The 15,427-nt window shown below is 47.5% G+C and overlaps 1 protein-coding gene across 7 annotated transcripts in view; it reads left to right on the plus strand.

Moving 5' to 3' along the window:
• The window catches only part of HMBOX1 (homeobox containing 1), a 110,408-nt gene extending 95,279 nt beyond the window's left edge, over positions 1–15,129 (plus strand). For 2 of the 7 annotated variants that reach the window (XM_081904207.1, XM_081904206.1), the window contains exons 7-11: positions 877–959; positions 1,084–1,179; positions 5,605–5,699; positions 5,949–6,050; positions 14,593–15,129. In XM_081904207.1, the coding sequence (XP_081760333.1) occupies positions 877–959; positions 1,084–1,179; positions 5,605–5,699; positions 5,949–6,050; positions 14,593–14,730 (514 nt within the window). In that variant the 3' untranslated portion in view covers positions 14,731–15,129. The remainder of the gene's footprint in view (positions 1–876; positions 960–1,083; positions 1,180–5,604; positions 5,700–5,948; positions 6,051–14,592) is intronic. The other 5 variants (XM_081904208.1, XM_081904209.1, XM_081904210.1 and 2 more) reach the window with 5 other exon arrangements.
• Positions 15,130–15,427: the final 298 nt, after the last annotated feature.

The following is a 15,427-nucleotide window of genomic DNA, read 5'->3' on the forward strand; positions in this document are numbered from 1 at the left end:
TGGACCTAATGGTCAGTGGTCCCTTTACCTTTACCTTACCTGCTACCCACCTGTGGCCTGAATGTCCCTCCCTCCCTTCCTGCAGTTCATGGAATCGGTGTGATGTCTCGCTGGGTGGGATGTCTTGGTGGCACCAATAGAACGCTGACAAACAGTACAGTTTCTGCGAGGGGAGTGAAAGGTCAAGTTTGTGGAGAAAAGCTTCACATGGATTTAGAGAAAGGGCAGAGAAGAACGGCAACAGAAAGTATTGGAGTATGCGGAAATAGCAAGGCTAACTGGAAGAATCCGACAGCAGGAACGATGAGAAATTCCAAAAAGAATGGTCCAAATTTATGGCATACTTAGAGAAAACTGTACATAAATAAAGACACTCACTGGCCTGAAATAAAACTCATAACGTTTATTGTAAACATTTGGTTAGACCACAAGAAGTGATGCTGTAATATAATAAGGAATGTATGTCCAAAGTATAATACAAAAAATATTAAGAAATTATAGACATTGATAGAATGTATATGTAGTAATCACGCTTAAGTAAGAGCAATGTAGAGAAGCCAGAAAAGGGGTGGAGGGAAGTTAATTCGGATAAGATATAGATTGAAAGGAGAATAATATTGTTAAGCTATATTGTGTTTAAGATATTTGGAAAAAATTAATAAAAAATTATTAGGCAGGGGAGAGAGAAAGGACAGAGAAAGTCGCGTTAGCAGGGATAGCTTCAGGAGTGAATCGATATCTGGCAAGCTCAAGGTGGCGATTTCTTTCCCCCTCCCACAACAAAAGTTTCTCAGAAGCCTGTGTTTTGTTTTGAGGGTTGGGGGAGAAGGGGTTGTGGGCGTCCTAAAAGCAAACAGCCCTTTCCTTTTTCCGCAGCTACTTCAATGAGAATCAGTATCCTGATGAGGCCAAGAGGGAAGAAATCGCAAATGCCTGTAATGCGGTGATTCAGAAACCAGGTAGGGAAAGAGGGGTTTGTTTGTCTGCGTGTGGTTAACAGCCCCACCCCCAAATCCTCGGTACCCCGTGCGAAATATACGTTGATGCAGCTTGTTTTGGGTGTGTGTGTGTTTTTTAATGCAGGGAAGAAACTGTCCGACTTGGAGCGAGTCACTTCTCTCAAAGTGTACAACTGGTTCGCCAACCGAAGGAAGGAAATCAAGAGGAGAGCTAACATTGGTAATGTATCACTAGCGCCTTAAGCAACTGCCCACGAGTAATAATAATAATAATTTATTATTTCTACCCCTGCACATCTGGCTGGGCTTCCCCAACCACTGGGCGGCTTCCAACAAAATATTAAAATACAGTTATAACATTAAAAGCTTCCCTAAACAGGGCTGCCTTCAGATGTCTTCTAAAAGTCTGGTAGTTGTTTTTCTCTTTGACATCTGTTGGGAGGGTGGGTGCCACCACCGAGAAGGCCCTCTGCCTGGTTCCCTGTAACTTGGCTTCTCGCAGTGAGGGAACTGCCAGAAGGCCCTCGGAGCTGGACCTCAGTGTCCGGGCTGTTTAAAGATGGGATTTGATTTGGCTTTCTTTAAGGGGAACGTGGAAGGGTCATGAGGACATTTTGAACGTGGAATCTAGGGGGCTTGGTCAAAACAGATCGCTTGCCCCACTCCCCTTGCCCCATGGAGATGTTGTATAGGTTCAGATGTCTCCAAAGCGGTTGGTGTTTGGTGACCTAAAGGCTTGAGAGCTTTCAAATTACGTGCTCCAGGAAAACTTCACGTTGCTCCTCCTACTTTGAAAACATCCGTAGTGGGAGGCGAGATTCCTTCACCTGCAACCCGGAGGAGTGAGGGAGCGTTAGGTATTTATTATTATTAAGTTCATTAAAAATTATAAAACTGTGGATTGTTTTTTTTTTTTAAAAAAAAGCCCTCAAAGCGGTTTGCAAAAAAGGCAAAACAAGAAAACAATAACAAAAACGAACAGCAATAATTGACAACTTTCAAAGAGTTCAACTAATAACAGCAGACTTAAAAGCAACTTAGAACTCGCACCAGCGTTCTAGATACCTGGGCAGGGTAGTCTAAACAAGAACGTTTTTAGCAGGGGCCGAAAAGAGCTCAGCGAAGGCCTTGCCGGCCTGATCTCAAGTGGCAGGTAGTTCCGAAGTGTAGGCGCTGCCACACTAAACAATCAAGTCCTTGACAAATGCAGAACGGGCATTCTTGTGGCACCTTATAGCAATGCCAGTTCCACCAATTTTATGTGGTCAAGTGGATACATGTGGGGGAAGGTGATCTCATAGGTAAGCTGATCCCAGTTTCTAATGGCTTTATGTACTAATAGATAATTATACCTTGAACTTGAACTTACCTATGTGAAACAGTGAGCTGTTGGTTCACTCGCGATGCCTGGCAGGCCTCTGAGTCCAAATATTTGTTTATTTCCCGCTTTTTCCCCTGACAGGGACTCAGGGTAGCTGACAAATAAAATAAGAACCGTTAAAAACGTATGAGGAAAATCATTAATAAAAACAATTAAAGGTTGATAGAATTAAAACCATATAAACTGTATATAAACGATATAAATATATATATTATATTATCTTTATATAAACTCTTTATATAAACTACATATAAATATATATTAAAACACACAGAGTAGGCGCAGGTTGTGTATGGAAAAATATAATGATATTTGGAATCCATTTGTGAAAGGTATAATGTGAATAATTTTATTGGAATAATGGTATTAGTTATATACCCATACACTCTATTGTTTCAACATTTCGCTTTTTGCTTTTCTTTCACACTACTCCCTCACTGAATAATTTTAGTAAACATATAAATATTGAAAAGCAAAGGAATAATTACAGATAATTACAATAAAAACAGCCCCTTTTTCAAACGTACAGATAATTACAATAAAAGAAACCCATTTTTCATTAAAAACAGTTAGTTTTCAAAAGCCTGTTCAGATCGGAAGGTCTTCACCTGCCACTGGAAGGAGGAAGTCTAACTTCTCTAGGCAGGGAGTTCCAAAGTTCCCTGGGAGCACTAATAAGGCCCTCTCCCTCATCCATAACAAGCAAGCCAGAGTTGGTGGCAGGACTGAGAGAAGAGAGAAGGGAATCCCATAAAGATCTCAGAGCCCAGGAAGGTTCGTATGAGGGAATACAGCCCTTCAGGTAGCTTGGACCTAAGCGGTGAAGGTCTTTCTAGTCTTCCCAAGGATCAGGCAGGTGACTGTGGGAAAATGTTCCCTGCAGGTAGGCTGTTCTGGAGCCTGCAGCCATTTTTGGCTGTAATATTGCGATATCGCTCCACTTAATCCCTCTGCAGGAACAAGATAAATGCCTTTAAATGCCCCTCCACACCATTCAGTTGGCATTCTGGGTATTTTACGCACCCTTCACTGCCACCAGAATTTTATCTCGCACCATCTGTTTTTAAAACGACGTGCTCAAAAGAGAAGCTCTTAAGCACAACGGCCGTTCGTATAAAATGCACGCTGGCTCAGTAACTCTTAAGCCAAACCATGGCTTAGCGTGACAGGACAAATGTGCAGGTGGTGTTGCTGACGCACTTCACCAAGCTCAGGTTTGCCTTAATGTGCTGCCCAGACCCGGGTTCATAGTTTAGCTCTTCTCCAAACCATGGTTTCATGTGGCACACAAGCAAAGTGCTGCTCCAAACCATGGTTTCATGTGGCACAGAAGCAAAGTGCTGCTCCAAACCATGGTTTCATGTGGCACACAAGCAAAGTGCTGCTCCAAACCATGGTTTCATGTGGCACAGAAGCAAAGTGCTGCTCCAAACCATGGTTTCATGTGGCACAGAAACTAAGTGCTGCTCCAAACCATGGTTTCATGTGGCACAGAAGCAAAGTGCTCAGGGAAGAGGCGTGAAGCAGCCGCAACTTCCACTCTGGAGAGCTCATTCACATTTCGCTCATTCTCATTGGCCCATTCGTTCACGGTAAGCCAGTGAACGAGGGCTGTTCCAACTGTGTTTGTGCAGCTAATTCCAGAAATCAGTTTGCATTTGCTTGAGATTGCTCCAAAATGAATGAATTCCATGGAATAGTCCTTGCCGTGCAAAGTTTCCCTTCTGTAACGCAAGCTTTTCCTCGGTGAATATATCCTGGTGCCTTGGCTTGGTCAGAAAGGGTTTGAGGGAACCCCAGAGGACATCCAGTCCAACCCCGGCCCTCGGGGCTGCTGCAGCATCCAAGCCCCTGCAGTGCGTGGTCTCAGTAGCCCCCCCCCCCGATGTAGAAATCTCTCTGGACTTTTGGTCCTCTTCATGGCGGAGGAGGGAGGGAGGAAGGAAAGGAAGGAGCTGCCTTATAAGACCAGATGATCTGCTTCTGGGCTATACAAGCTTTCACCTAAGGAAGGAAGTAAATAGAAAACCACATAGAAGTCTTCCTTTTTTGCAACGGAGGGGGCACCCAGAGTTGGAGAGCCACCTCTGTTAGGAAAGGCAGATATGTTTGGGTCTCCTATTTTGTTTTGTTTTGTTTTTTTAAGATGGCAAGGTGGCCATGATCTGAGCAAAGTCCCCAGCTGAGAACTGCTTCTGCGTTTTTGGGAAAATTGGTGTTCTTCAACCCCATCAACCCGCCCTTCCTGAACAGCCTAACAACACGCATTAAGAGGGGCTTGTGCCGTACAGTGGTACCTCTGGATGCGAACGGGATCCGTTCTAGAGCCCCGTTCACATCCTGAAGCGAACGCAACACGCGTCTGCGTGGGTCGCGATTCGCTGCTTCCGCGCATGCGTGTGACGTCATTTTGAGCGTCTGCTCATGCGGTGAAACCCGGAAGTAATGCGTTCCGTTACTTCCGGGTCGCCGGGGAGCGCAACCCGAAAATGCTCAACCCAAAGCTGCTTCAACCAGAGATATGACTGTATTGAAATGAAGATGAAAATGGGACCCCTCACATGGTGTGCCTGTGTTGTAAGAACCATCAAGCCACAGTAGTAATAAATAAATCCGGGAACATTCGCAAGCATAAGGAAAGAGAGGGAGGGAGGGAGGGAATGTATGAATGTTGCTTTTTACCAATCAAGCCTAGTTTTCCACCCTTCTTGACAAAAGGGCCTTTTAGGTTTGAAGCCTGTTAGGTAGGGATTTTGTGTGTGTGTGCATTGCACTTCCACAACCATGTAGCAAAAAAGTGTGAAACTGGACGCATTATTTGGCTTCCTGAGAACTGCTGCTCTTGTTCAAAAGGCAAGTCGCTAGCCCTTATGACTGAAAAGATAGCGCCTGCCGAAATCTCAGGAGTCGGAGAAGTGGCTGCATAAGATTACCAGTAGTAATTTTGCGCAACAGCGAAATAAAATTTAAAAATGCAGAATAAAACACTATGGAGATGCGCATGACAAACCTGCAAACCAGGCAAGCTTGTCCAGTTTCTTGTTTTGCCGAATCTGGGTCGTCTTGGTTGCAGGAACTTTTAACTCCTCATTTATTTATTTTTTTAGCGTGGGGTACACACAGCTCTGGTTGTCTTATTTGTGGTTCTTACAAGAAACAACGTGCCCGGTTTGTGTGTGTGTGTGGGGTCCCCATTCTTCATCTTCACCCTTGCCGGTAACCCTTGCAGCAGATAATTTAGGGATCCATTTGCTTTTTTCGAAGAAGCAGCAATCCTGGAGAGTCATGGCATAGATGTTCAAAGTCCCGGAGGCCACTCCAACAGTGATGACATAGACGGGAATGACTATTCGGAGCAGGTAAGTATCCGAGGCGAGCCAGGTGGCTCCCAACCCCCAGTGGCGCGTCTCTGCCACCGATGGCCGCCGATCCTCATTTGGGGTGGGGGTGGGAAGGTGGCGGTGGGGGGGTGGGCCTGGCTTCCCTCCTCCGCTTCCTGGATTAACCCTCCCAGCTTTTTTGTGCTCTGTCGCGCAACGGGGGGAAGGCGGGGAAAGCCCTCTCGCTGGACCAGCCTTCACCCACATGGATTTATTGTCACACAACAGGACACTTGGCAAGTGCGCAATGGGGAGGAGGAGGGCCGATGTTCAGAGGGAGGCAGAGAAGCAGAGAAGTTAGAAGAAGACAGGAGGATCTGCTCAAAACAAGCAAGTTAACGCTCCGTTTGCAAAAAAATAAAATAAAATACAAGGGCATGATTTGAGACTCCCAAATTCTGCACCGCCACGCATCGTAACCCTGTGGTCTTGTTTGCTCCCGTGTGCCCGTGTAACCAGAGCTGTGTGTATCCTACGAAATCCACCCTTGTGTTATTGTTATATTTTTTATTTATTTTTTAAAAAAGTGGAAAAAGGCAACCAATATTGCCAGTGCTCGTCGTTCCTAGTCTGTGGGAGGGAGAAGCCTGAAAACAGCATTCAGTAAAGTTTCAGAAACCAGAGGGTTCTGCGCATGGTCGCATGTTGTTTTTTCTCCGAACAGCCCATGGAGGGAAGGACGGGCGCCACCCGTTTGATTTGACAGAGTGACGGCCGCTCTCTTTGTTTTCCATCAACCAGGCAGCCATCCCCCTGCCCTCTAATTCCATTGGCTGCATAGTCCTGGCCTCTCCTCCCCCTCCCTCCCCCCCTCTGCTCCTTGCCAACGAATTACAAATTCCTCTGACGGCGCAAAACCTGGGAACAAAATCCGTCAGGATGCAATCCTGGGTCAAGGCACAGGTATTTGCATAATTCTCAAGGTGCGTTTCTGAGCGCCTAGGCTTTCGAACGGCACATTAGGTGTGGAACACACAGCCCTGCTTATAGCACAAAAATATACAAAGTTGTTTCTCCCTCCCCTTTTCCCCTCCCCCAGTGCAAGGAATGCAAAGAGATCCATGCATGCTCCTCTCCCCCAGGAATGAATGCATTGATCACGACTTAGTAGTATGGAAGCTCGATGCGCAATAAGGGAACCCCTCCCAGTCCACCTTCTCATGATGTTCTGTGGGGTGACCAAAGGCTATTCAGTCCATGGCTAAAGAATCATAGAATTGTAGAGGTGGAAGGGACCCCAAGGGCCATCTAGTCCAACCGCCTTAAAATGCAGGAATCTCAACCAAAGCATCTCTGACAGTTGGCCAACCAACCTCTGCTTAAAAACCTCCAAGGATGGAGAGTCCACAATCTCCCGAGGGAGACCGTTGCACCGTCAAACAGCTCTTACCGACAGAAAGTTCCTCCTAATGTTTTGTCGGAATCTCCTTTCTTGAAGCCATTGGTTCGAATCCCCTCCGGAGGAGGGGGAAACCAGCTTGTTCCCTCTTCCATGGGCCTTCGGATCTTTGAAGATGCCCACATTTCTCCTCTCACTCTCCTCCGGGTTTAATATCCCCAATGCCTTCCGCCACTCCTCATCAGGCTTGGTGTCCGCACCCACGGTCGGTCTCGGTCGCCCTTCTCCGCACACATTCCCGAAAGCGTAGAGGGGCCAGGAGTCAGCTGCTCCTTCGCCCCCATGCATAATTGCAACCCCTTCCGTCTTCCTCTGCCCTGTGCCGAGGAACGACTTCGGGATTCTCAGCGCACGAGGCTCCCGCGATGCACTACTTCTTTCACCAGGCAAATGCAGAGCATCGCCAGTTCCCTCTTCCTCGGCAGTCTGTCCTGGTGGAGCTTTTTGTGGGGTCCACTTTTATGCAAGGCTTTTCTCCAACTGTGGGATTAGGTGGTCTGTAAAACTATAACGTCATGATTCAGTGACCCTGGGCCTTCAGTCTGTGACTGTGGCTGTGAGCATTGGGAACTGTGGTCAGCTTTGGTGAAGAGGCCAGCAGATTGCTTTGCCACACACGTATTTAAGTTGATAATTCCTCGCTGAGCTTACTGCGAGCTGCCCAGGGCTTTGCAATAATAATAATAATAATAATAATAATAATAATAATAATTTATTATTTGTACCCCGCCCATCTGGCTGAGTTTCCCCAGCCACTCTGGGCAGCTTCCAACAAAATATTAAAATGCAATAGTCTATTAAACATTAAAAGCTTCCCTAAGCAGGGCTTCCTTCAGATGTCTTCCAAAAGTCTGGTAGTTGTTTTTCTCTTTGACATCTGGTGGGAAGGTGTTCCACAGGGCAGGCGCCACTACCGAGAAGGCCCTCTGCCTAGTTCCCTGTAGCTTTGCTTCTCACAATGAGGGAACCGCCAGAAGGCCCTCAGAGCTGGACCTCAGTGTCTGGGCTGAACGATGGGGCTGGAGACGCTCCTGCAGGTTTACTGTGCCAAGGCCGTTTAGGGCTTTCAAGGTCAACACCAACACTTTGAATTGTGCTCGGAAACGTACTGGGAGCCAGTGTAGGTCTTTCAGGACCAGTATTATATGGTATTGGCAGCTGCTCCTAGTCACCAGTCTAGCTGCCACATTCTGGATTAGTTGTAGTTTCCGGGTCACCTTCAGAGGTAGCCCTATGTAGAGCACATTGCAGTAGTTCAAGCGAGAGTTAACTAGAGCATGCACCACTCTGGCGAGACAGTCTGCAGGCAGGGAGGGTCTCATCCTGCGTACCAGATGGATCTGGTAGACAGCTGCCCTGGACGCAGAATTGACTTGCGCCTCCATGGACAGCTGTGAGTCCAAAATGACTCCCAGGCTGCGCACCTGGTCCTTCAGGGCCACAGTTACCCCATTCAGGACCAGAGAGTCCTCCACATGTATTAAGGCAGCTTCCTAAGGGTGAGCAAGAAGAAAAATAAAGGAGGCGGACCTTTTGATTTCCTTTGCACCATCTTTCTCTTTGTCTCTTTACCTTGTTGTTACCAGGAAAGATCATCAAGGCAAACTCTTGCAACTAGGCAAGCCAATGGTCATATTTTCAGGTTGCCTAGTAGCCCCCTTCCCACCGCTGTATAAACCGGCCACCAATTGTAGGGTTGGAAAGGAACCTTGAAGATCATCTTGCCTGACCCCCTGCAAGCCAGGAATTTGCAGCTGTCCCAGACTGGTATCAAACCTGCAACCTTGACATTATCAGCACCATGCTGGAACCAACTGAGCTACCCAGGCAGTGAAAGCTTTCTGCTATGGGGGTCCTTTAACTTAAGGCTTCCGGACGCCTTTTTAGGAGAATCCCACCAGAGGCACCAGGATGGAGGTTCTCAAGCCTTGGATGATGATGATACAGTGGTGCCTCGCTAGACGAAAAGAATCCGTTCCGCGATTCTCTTCGTCTAGTGGTTTTTTCGTCTTGTGAAGCAAGCCCATTGACAGCTTAGCGGATTAGCGCGACAGCTGTCAAGCGGCTTCCAGCGATCAGCTGTTAAGCGGCTTATCAGCGGAACAGCTGATAAGCGGCTTAGCAGCTTAAGAAAAGGGCAAAAAAAGCGAAAAAAACCCGCGGGGGGATGCAAGATTTTTTTCGGCTTGCGAAGCAACCCCATAGGGAAATTCGTTTTGCGAAGCGCCTCCAAAATGGAAAACCCTTTCGTCTAGCGGGTTTTTCGTCTTGCGAGGCGTTCGTCGTGCGGGGCACCACTGTATCAAATTTCTATACTGCCATTCCCCCATAGATCTCAGGGCGGTTCACAACATAAAAATACAAGGTGGAAAAACACAAAATGCATAATAAAAACAAGAACAAAGCAAAAACAAGAACAAATACCGTCCCCCAGCCCTAGAAACATTTAAAAAGGGAATAGGGTATTATTCAGCCCTATGCCTGGTTGCAGACGAACGTTCTTGCCTGGCGCGTAAAGGCAAATAATGAAGGCGCCATATTTCACCGTGGTCACTTTTAGTTGAAAAAGTTACTCAAAAGTTTTAAGAAGTAATGCAAAAGAATATACAGTACTGCTGGACGGGGGGGAATAGTTTTTCTTCTAAATTCTTTCTTTCTTTGCTGAGGGAGGTGAAAATCTGAACCTTTGCGCCTTCTTTTTCCTTGAAAAAAGAAGCTTTCTCTGTAGTTAAAAAATGCTTTCTTGGGTGTGTTATACCCGACATTCTGTCCAGATTTTCCACGCCCCAACTCATCTGGGGATCTTGTATGAAGGGCGATCAAAAAGTAGCAAAATGATCCCATGCATGTCCCACTTTCCAGCTATGTTTTTAGTTTTCTTATTGTCATTGTGGATCATTTTTTAACTGGTGTTTTGATTTAGTTGTGCGCTGCCCTGGGCTGCTGTTTGGGGAAAGAGGAATGACACAGAAATGAAAGAATAACTAGGTAGTGCTTCAGGTTTCCACTGAGGCTCTTTACAAATACGAAGGCGACGATTTTAATTTTCCGTCTGTATTTTTTTGGTGAAAAGAATGTCTTTGTGCAGATAAAAAGAACCCAATACAGTGCATTGAATCTTGCCCTGCTTAGTTAAAGGGACGTTAAAGGCCAGAACATTTTAATCTCACAGCATGTGCATGTTCCAGCACCTATGGACATTCACTGCTTTCTCAGATGTGGAAAAAACCCCCACAAATTACTTCCTTGGAAAAAGCAGAAGCTGCTCCGTCTCCTCTTTGTTAAGGTTATTTTTGTGTTTTTTAAATAAACCCATGGATATGATTGTCTTCAGATCAGTTTTCCTAGCCTGGCACACTCCAGACTGCACACCTTGGACTACAGTTCCCATCAGCCCCAGCCAGTCTAGCTGAACTCCCATTGGCCACAGAATCCTCTCTGTTGTGGTGTCTGGGGCTGATGGAATTGTAGTGCATAGCAGCTGGAGGGCAGCTTGGGCAAAATTATTATTATTATTATTATTAATTATTATTATTATTATTATTATTATTATTATTATTATTAATACCCTGCCCATCTGGCTGGGTTTTCCCAGCCACTCTGGGCGGCCTCCAACAGAATATTAATAATAATTTTTAAAAAACCATAAAACATCAAACATTTAAAACTTCCCGAAAGAAGGCTGCCTTCAGATGTCTTCTAAAAGTCAGATAGTTGTTTATTTCCTTGACATCTGTTGGGAGGGCGTTCCACAGGGCAGGCGCCACCACCGAGAAGGCCCTCTGCCCAGTTCCCTGTAACCTCACTTCTCACAGGGAGGGAACCGCCAGAAGGCCCTCAGCGCTAGATTTCAGTGTCCCGGCTGGACGATGGGGGTGGAGACGCTCCATCAGGTATATTGGGCTGTGGCTGTTTAGGGCTTTCAAGGTCAGCACTAACAATTTGAATTGTGCTCGGAAACATACTGGGAGCCAATGCAGATCTCTCAGGACTGGTGTTATGTGGTCTCGGCGGCCGCTCCCAGTCACCAGTCTAGCTGCCGCATTCTGGATTAGTTGTAGTTTCCGGGTCATCTTCAAAGGTAGCCCCACGTAGAGCGCATTGCAGTAGTCCAAGCGGGAGATAACTAGAGCCTGCACCACTCTGGCGAGACAGTCCGCGGGCAGGTAGGGTCTCAGTCTGTGTACCAGATGGAGCTGGTAGACAGCCGCCCTGGACACAGAATGGACCTGCGCCTCCATGGACAGCTGCATGTCCAAAATGACTCCCAGGCTGCGCACCTGGTCCTTCAGGGGCACAGTTGCCCCATTCAGGACCAGGGAGTCCTCTACACCTACCGGTCTTCTGTCCCCCGAGAACAGTACTTGAGTTATGTGGTTTAAGCAATTGGCATTTCACCATGTACACAAAGAAACACAGAACTGGCATGAATCAGAAAGTGCAGAGGCAGTGCCAGAAGCATTTAGAGCAGGGAGACTTGCAGAGATAGCTTCATAGAGGAAAGAAACTGGCGCTCCCCATGGATTGGTTTAAATTTTGTCTTGTCCTACCCTTTCCCCCCCACTTAATTTACAATTAAGTGTTTTAAATTTGTTGCTAGCTGCCCTGAGCCCGGTTTTTGAACCAGGAAGGGCGGGGTATAAATAAAAATGTATTATTATTATTATTATTATTATTATTATTATTATTATTATTATTATCTGCTGTGTCCAAAGAACTAAGCACACAGTGTGTAGCATTATTTAAGTTTTCTCCCCCCTCACATCAAGGCATTCCAGTTAAATTAGGCTAAGAGCTGAGGACTTTCCTCAGTCATACAGGGAGCTTCCTGGCCTCAGTGAGGACTTGATCCCTGAATATACAGTCATGCCCCGCAAGACGAACACCTCGCAAGACGGAAAACCCGCTAGACGAAAGGGTTTTCCGTTTTGGAGGCGCTTCGCAAAATGAATTTCCCTATGGGCTTCCTTCGCAAGACGAAAGCCCATAGGGAAATCTCCAGGACAGCAGGGAAGCGCAGCGCGTCTTCCCCCCTGTCCTCGGACCTCCTCCGAAGGCTGGCGGTGGGGCGGAGAGACCTCCTCCTCCCACCAGGCTTCGGAAGGCTGTCCTGAAGACTTGCGGTGGGAGGAGGGTTTTCCTTTCCACCGCCAACATTCAGAATGCTGTTCTGAATGTTGGCGGTGGGGAGGAAAAACCCTCCTCCCACCGCAAGCCCCGGGAACAGAGGAGAAGCGCTGCGCGCCTTCCCCTCTGTTCCCGTACCTGTCCTGAAGGCTTGCGGTGGGGAGAAAAGCCTTCCCCGCACCGCCAGCCTGGCAAGTGGTCTCCATAGGAACGCATTAATTGATTTTTAATGCATTCCTATGGGAAACCGTGCTTCGCAAGACGAAAAACTCGCAAGAAGAAAAAACTTGCGGAACGAATTAATTTCGTCTTGCGAGGCACCACTGTATACAATAAAAACACAGCTCATGCGTTCCTACCTCCCACTGAACTAGTCTGCTGGGTTGGGTTTATGATCCAAATTAATCAGGAAATAACATCCCCCCCTTCTCTCTTGATTCAGTTACAATCTTAATGCCACCTTGACTTGTATTTTGCCCCAAAGCTGCAGAAATACTAATTTTTCAGAGGTGCTCAATGTCACTATCCCCCCCCCAAATACATTTCTTCCCGTATTATCCGCCCCCCTCCCGTTTTCTTCCTGAGAGCAGGTTGAAGCGTAATGTTTTATCTTGATTTGCGAGTGTACTCAGATGCCAGTGTTGAGGTGTGTCTTGAGCTCTGAGCGACACATGGATAAAACATCCATCCTTGGGACACTGAAAGAGAAGGCAAAGCATTCCCGCAGAGAGGGGGGGGGGGAGAGAGACGAACACATAAGCATGTATTTTATTCATACGCACGTCAACACCCTTTCCACAAACAAGCTTCTATATCCGTCTTCTGCGGCTGAAATTAAAAAAGAAAAGTGTTACATCACTTCCAGGAATGCACAGCCTCTACTCTCTGCAGAGTTCTAAAAATGCCTTGTTTGCACACTTCTTCCTTCCTTCCTTCTCTTTTTTTTAATTAAAAAAACCTGAAATATTTGGCCAGATGTGAAATGTATGTGTGCTTGTGCAGATAAGCGCACCAGTCTCTACCACTGAGATTATGGACGGGGTCTTAGATTGTACAAATTCAGAGGTCTTGCAGAATCGCTTTTTTTTTTTCTAAGACCCTCGCCAAGAGCCCTGAAGAGTCAAGCATTTGGACCCAGCAGTCATCACTAGCTAGGGTGGCCTCTCTGGTTGCCCGTGAGCTTGGCCTTGCTAAACTGATAGGTAAAGGTAAAGGGACCCCTGACCATTAGGTCCAGTCATAACCGACTCTGGGGTTGCGGCGCTCATCTCGCTTTATTGGCCGAGGGAGCCAGCATACAGCTTCCGGGTCATGTGGCCAGCATGACTAAGCCGCTGCTGGCCAACCAGAGCAGTGCACAGAAACGCCGTTTACCTTCCCGCCAGAGTGGTACCTATTTATCTACTTGCACTTTGACGTGCTTTTGAACTGCCAGGTTGGCAGGAGGAGGGACTGAGCAACGGGAGCTCACCCCATCGTGGGGATTCAAACCGCTGACCTTCTGATCGGCAAGTCCTAGCCTCTGTGGTTTAACCCACAGCGCCACCCGCGTCCCGCTAAACTGATAAATAGCACTGAAATCCCATGGCAAACCTCCAAAGACATTCCTAATCTCTGCCTGCGTAAACAGTGGACGTGTTCCCCTTTGCTTTGGTTTTCATACTGCCGTGCCGCTTGCAGATTTTCAGAGTTCCGCTTGCGGAATTTAAGATTGCGGAATTTGGGCAGGGAGAGATGGGAAGGAGAGAGGCCAGCTTTCCCAAAACTTCCCTTTGTGGTTTTCGTGCCTCTCCATAATTCCCCGCAGGACTCGAAAGAGTGGCAGGTTGCTCCTTCCGCCTAGTCTCTTTCCTTTCTGTCTTTGATTCGGAAGGGACCCTCCAGGGGCACGTAGCGCAAGGGAACAAAGGAACCTTCTTCTCAGAAATAATAATAATAATAATTTAATAATTTATTATTTGTACCCTGCCCATCTGTCTGGGCTTTCCCAGCCACTCTAGTCTGCTTCCAACAAAGATCAAAAATACATTAAAATGTCACACATTAAAAACTTCCCTGAACAGGGCTGCCTTCAGATGTAATAATAATAAAACCCTGAAAACGTGGTTATCTCTGCACGCCTCTTCTCCCTCCCATCAGTGCCTGACCAGCATGTCCTGCCATCTTTGGAAATAAGACTCACTAGATGATTAGAGTCATTTGCTGCCCTTGGACTGTTGCACCATAAAGACTTGATTCTGAACTCCTGTCGAGTGATGGTTTGCTTGCTAATGGGGCTTTCCTCCCCTTCTCCTCCCCTCCCTCCCTCTCTTTCCTCCCTCCCTCCCTTCCCCTCCGCCTCCTCAGGATGACAGCACTAGTCATAGCGACCACCAAGACCCTATCTCACTAGCCGTGGAGATGGCGGCCGTGAACCACACCATCCTGGCGTTGGCCCGGCAAGGAACCAGCGAGATCAAAACAGAGGCCCTGGACGACGACTGATGACGCGACGGAGGGGGAGGGGCTCCGAAACGAGAAAGTAAACTTAGTTTTTAGCCGTAGCACCTTAGCAGCCTTTTCCGACCCTCCCAAGCCCCCCACCCCGTGCCCCCCAAGCCCCCACCCCCCCGGTCTCCAAAATGTGTTCTTCTTAACAGTATAACTCTTTGCAGTCTCTTGTATGTCAAGTTAGCCGTTTAGGGTCTCGTTGTCCTGTGAAGAGGGCACAATGCCCTCCGATTCCGCGTATAAACTCAGTATTATCTTTCCCGGTCCAATAAGCAACCAAACCGAGTGACCTCCCTCCCCATGCAAACCCCGTCTCACAGCTAGGCGAAAAACCTCTGTTGCTGTTTTTGTTGTTGCTGCTGCACTCTCTCTAGCATTCCACGAGTGTTCTTCCTGGCACAGCGCGGCTTTGCATTGTCCCCTCCCAACGTCCCCCGTGGATGCTTTCCCCGTCCCAAGTCTGGGGGAAGCTGTTGTTGCTGCATCGCTGGGGTTGGGCTAGATGGCCGCTGGGGGTCCCCTTTCAACTCCGCAGTTCTACGATTCCATGGAACGGGATTTTGCGTGGCTTTGGGGCTGGCGGCCGGTGCGTGGTGGGATTTGGCAGGGGATAGGGAGGTGGGGAAACAGCGATGTCCCTCTGCTATTCGACTCGGCCTTCTTTTCTTGCAAACTGGGATGTGTGAGATGC

The sequence above is a fragment of the Podarcis melisellensis genome (assembly GCF_964234715.1).
Source record: "Podarcis melisellensis genome assembly, chromosome: 3".
Lineage (NCBI taxonomy): Eukaryota > Metazoa > Chordata > Lepidosauria > Squamata > Lacertidae > Podarcis > Podarcis melisellensis.